This window comes from Cynara cardunculus (assembly GCF_001531365.2).
Source record: "Cynara cardunculus var. scolymus isolate 2C chromosome LG 2, CcrdV1, whole genome shotgun sequence".
Classification (NCBI taxonomy): domain Eukaryota; kingdom Viridiplantae; phylum Streptophyta; class Magnoliopsida; order Asterales; family Asteraceae; genus Cynara; species Cynara cardunculus.
Genome location: NC_037529.1, coordinates 66,965,676 through 66,966,703, shown reverse-complemented (window position 1 = coordinate 66,966,703; position 1,028 = coordinate 66,965,676). Strand labels below are relative to the sequence as shown.

Below are 1,028 nucleotides of genomic sequence, written 5' to 3'. Positions count from 1 at the left end.
AATCATATTCGAATATGCATCCAGTCGCAAAATTCATCATCAAGATCCCATGTTCCCTGCACATGTCTGCTAAAGTTAGCGTGCCAGAGACATTGGTACGGATCGTTTCTGTCTTGTGAGATTCGCAACAATCAACATTGGGTCTGCTAGTGACATCGTCAGCATTGAAAACATGGGTGGGCTTAACATTCTGGATATCAGCTAGAATCTGTGATCGATCTTCCAAACGACCCTTACCATAATCGTATTGGATTCCTTGTTTCTCACACAACTTCCTAAGTAAACCATCAGTCCATCTTTTCCTACCATGATAAGGAACTTGAAAGATGGTTTATTTACAAAATATTATTATTGTTTCTATTATTTATGACATTTGAATTAAACATATTTTGGAAGGCATGCATCACATAAACCCAAAAAAAGTATAAAAATTCTACAAGACACAAAAACCAAAAGGTAAATAAAATCACGACGTAAGCTTTAAAAGCAACAAAAGACAAAGCCAAAACAGTAAAACATAAAAAAAACCGTGAACATACAACAATGTGCTACTACATCATTTAACCTAGAGAAATCAAAGCTTCCTTTTTTTTCTTTTTACATGCTCCTTTTTCCTTTATTTTTTTAAAGTATATAATATATTTTATATATGGCAAATACAATAAATAAACTCATACACCCTTCTCATCATTGATATCACTAGGCCATAAACCTTTGGTTCTTTTTTCTTTGTAGTCACATTTATTCTGTAATTCTCTAGCGATAGGATTGGAGGATTGGTTGACAGGCTTTCTTCGCATTCTTGGTACATGTATTGATGAATGTTTTCCATCATTATTGGTTTCCTGGGCAGCAATTGAGGTCTTCTCCTCATCGACTCCATGCTTTGAATTATTTCGTCCACCAGGCCTTGTGGAGGATGCCTCGAGGAAGAAGGGATGTCCGCATGCACCACAAGATGTTGGGTTGAGGGTTGTGTCTCGGCTTGGGGTTGTGTATGGGTAGAAGGTGAGTTTTCTTTGGTTGGT

At 36.8% G+C, this 1,028-nt stretch overlaps 1 protein-coding gene across 1 annotated transcript in view; it reads right to left on the bottom strand.

Moving 5' to 3' along the window:
• Nucleotides 1–1,028, bottom strand: part of LOC112506339 (bifunctional dTDP-4-dehydrorhamnose 3,5-epimerase/dTDP-4-dehydrorhamnose reductase-like) — a 23,850-nt gene that overhangs the window by 3,945 nt on the left and 18,877 nt on the right. The window contains exon 3 of the mRNA XM_025110347.1: nucleotides 2–302. Coding sequence (XP_024966115.1) covers nucleotides 2–302 — 301 coding nt within the window. The remainder of the gene's footprint in view (nucleotide 1; nucleotides 303–1,028) is intronic.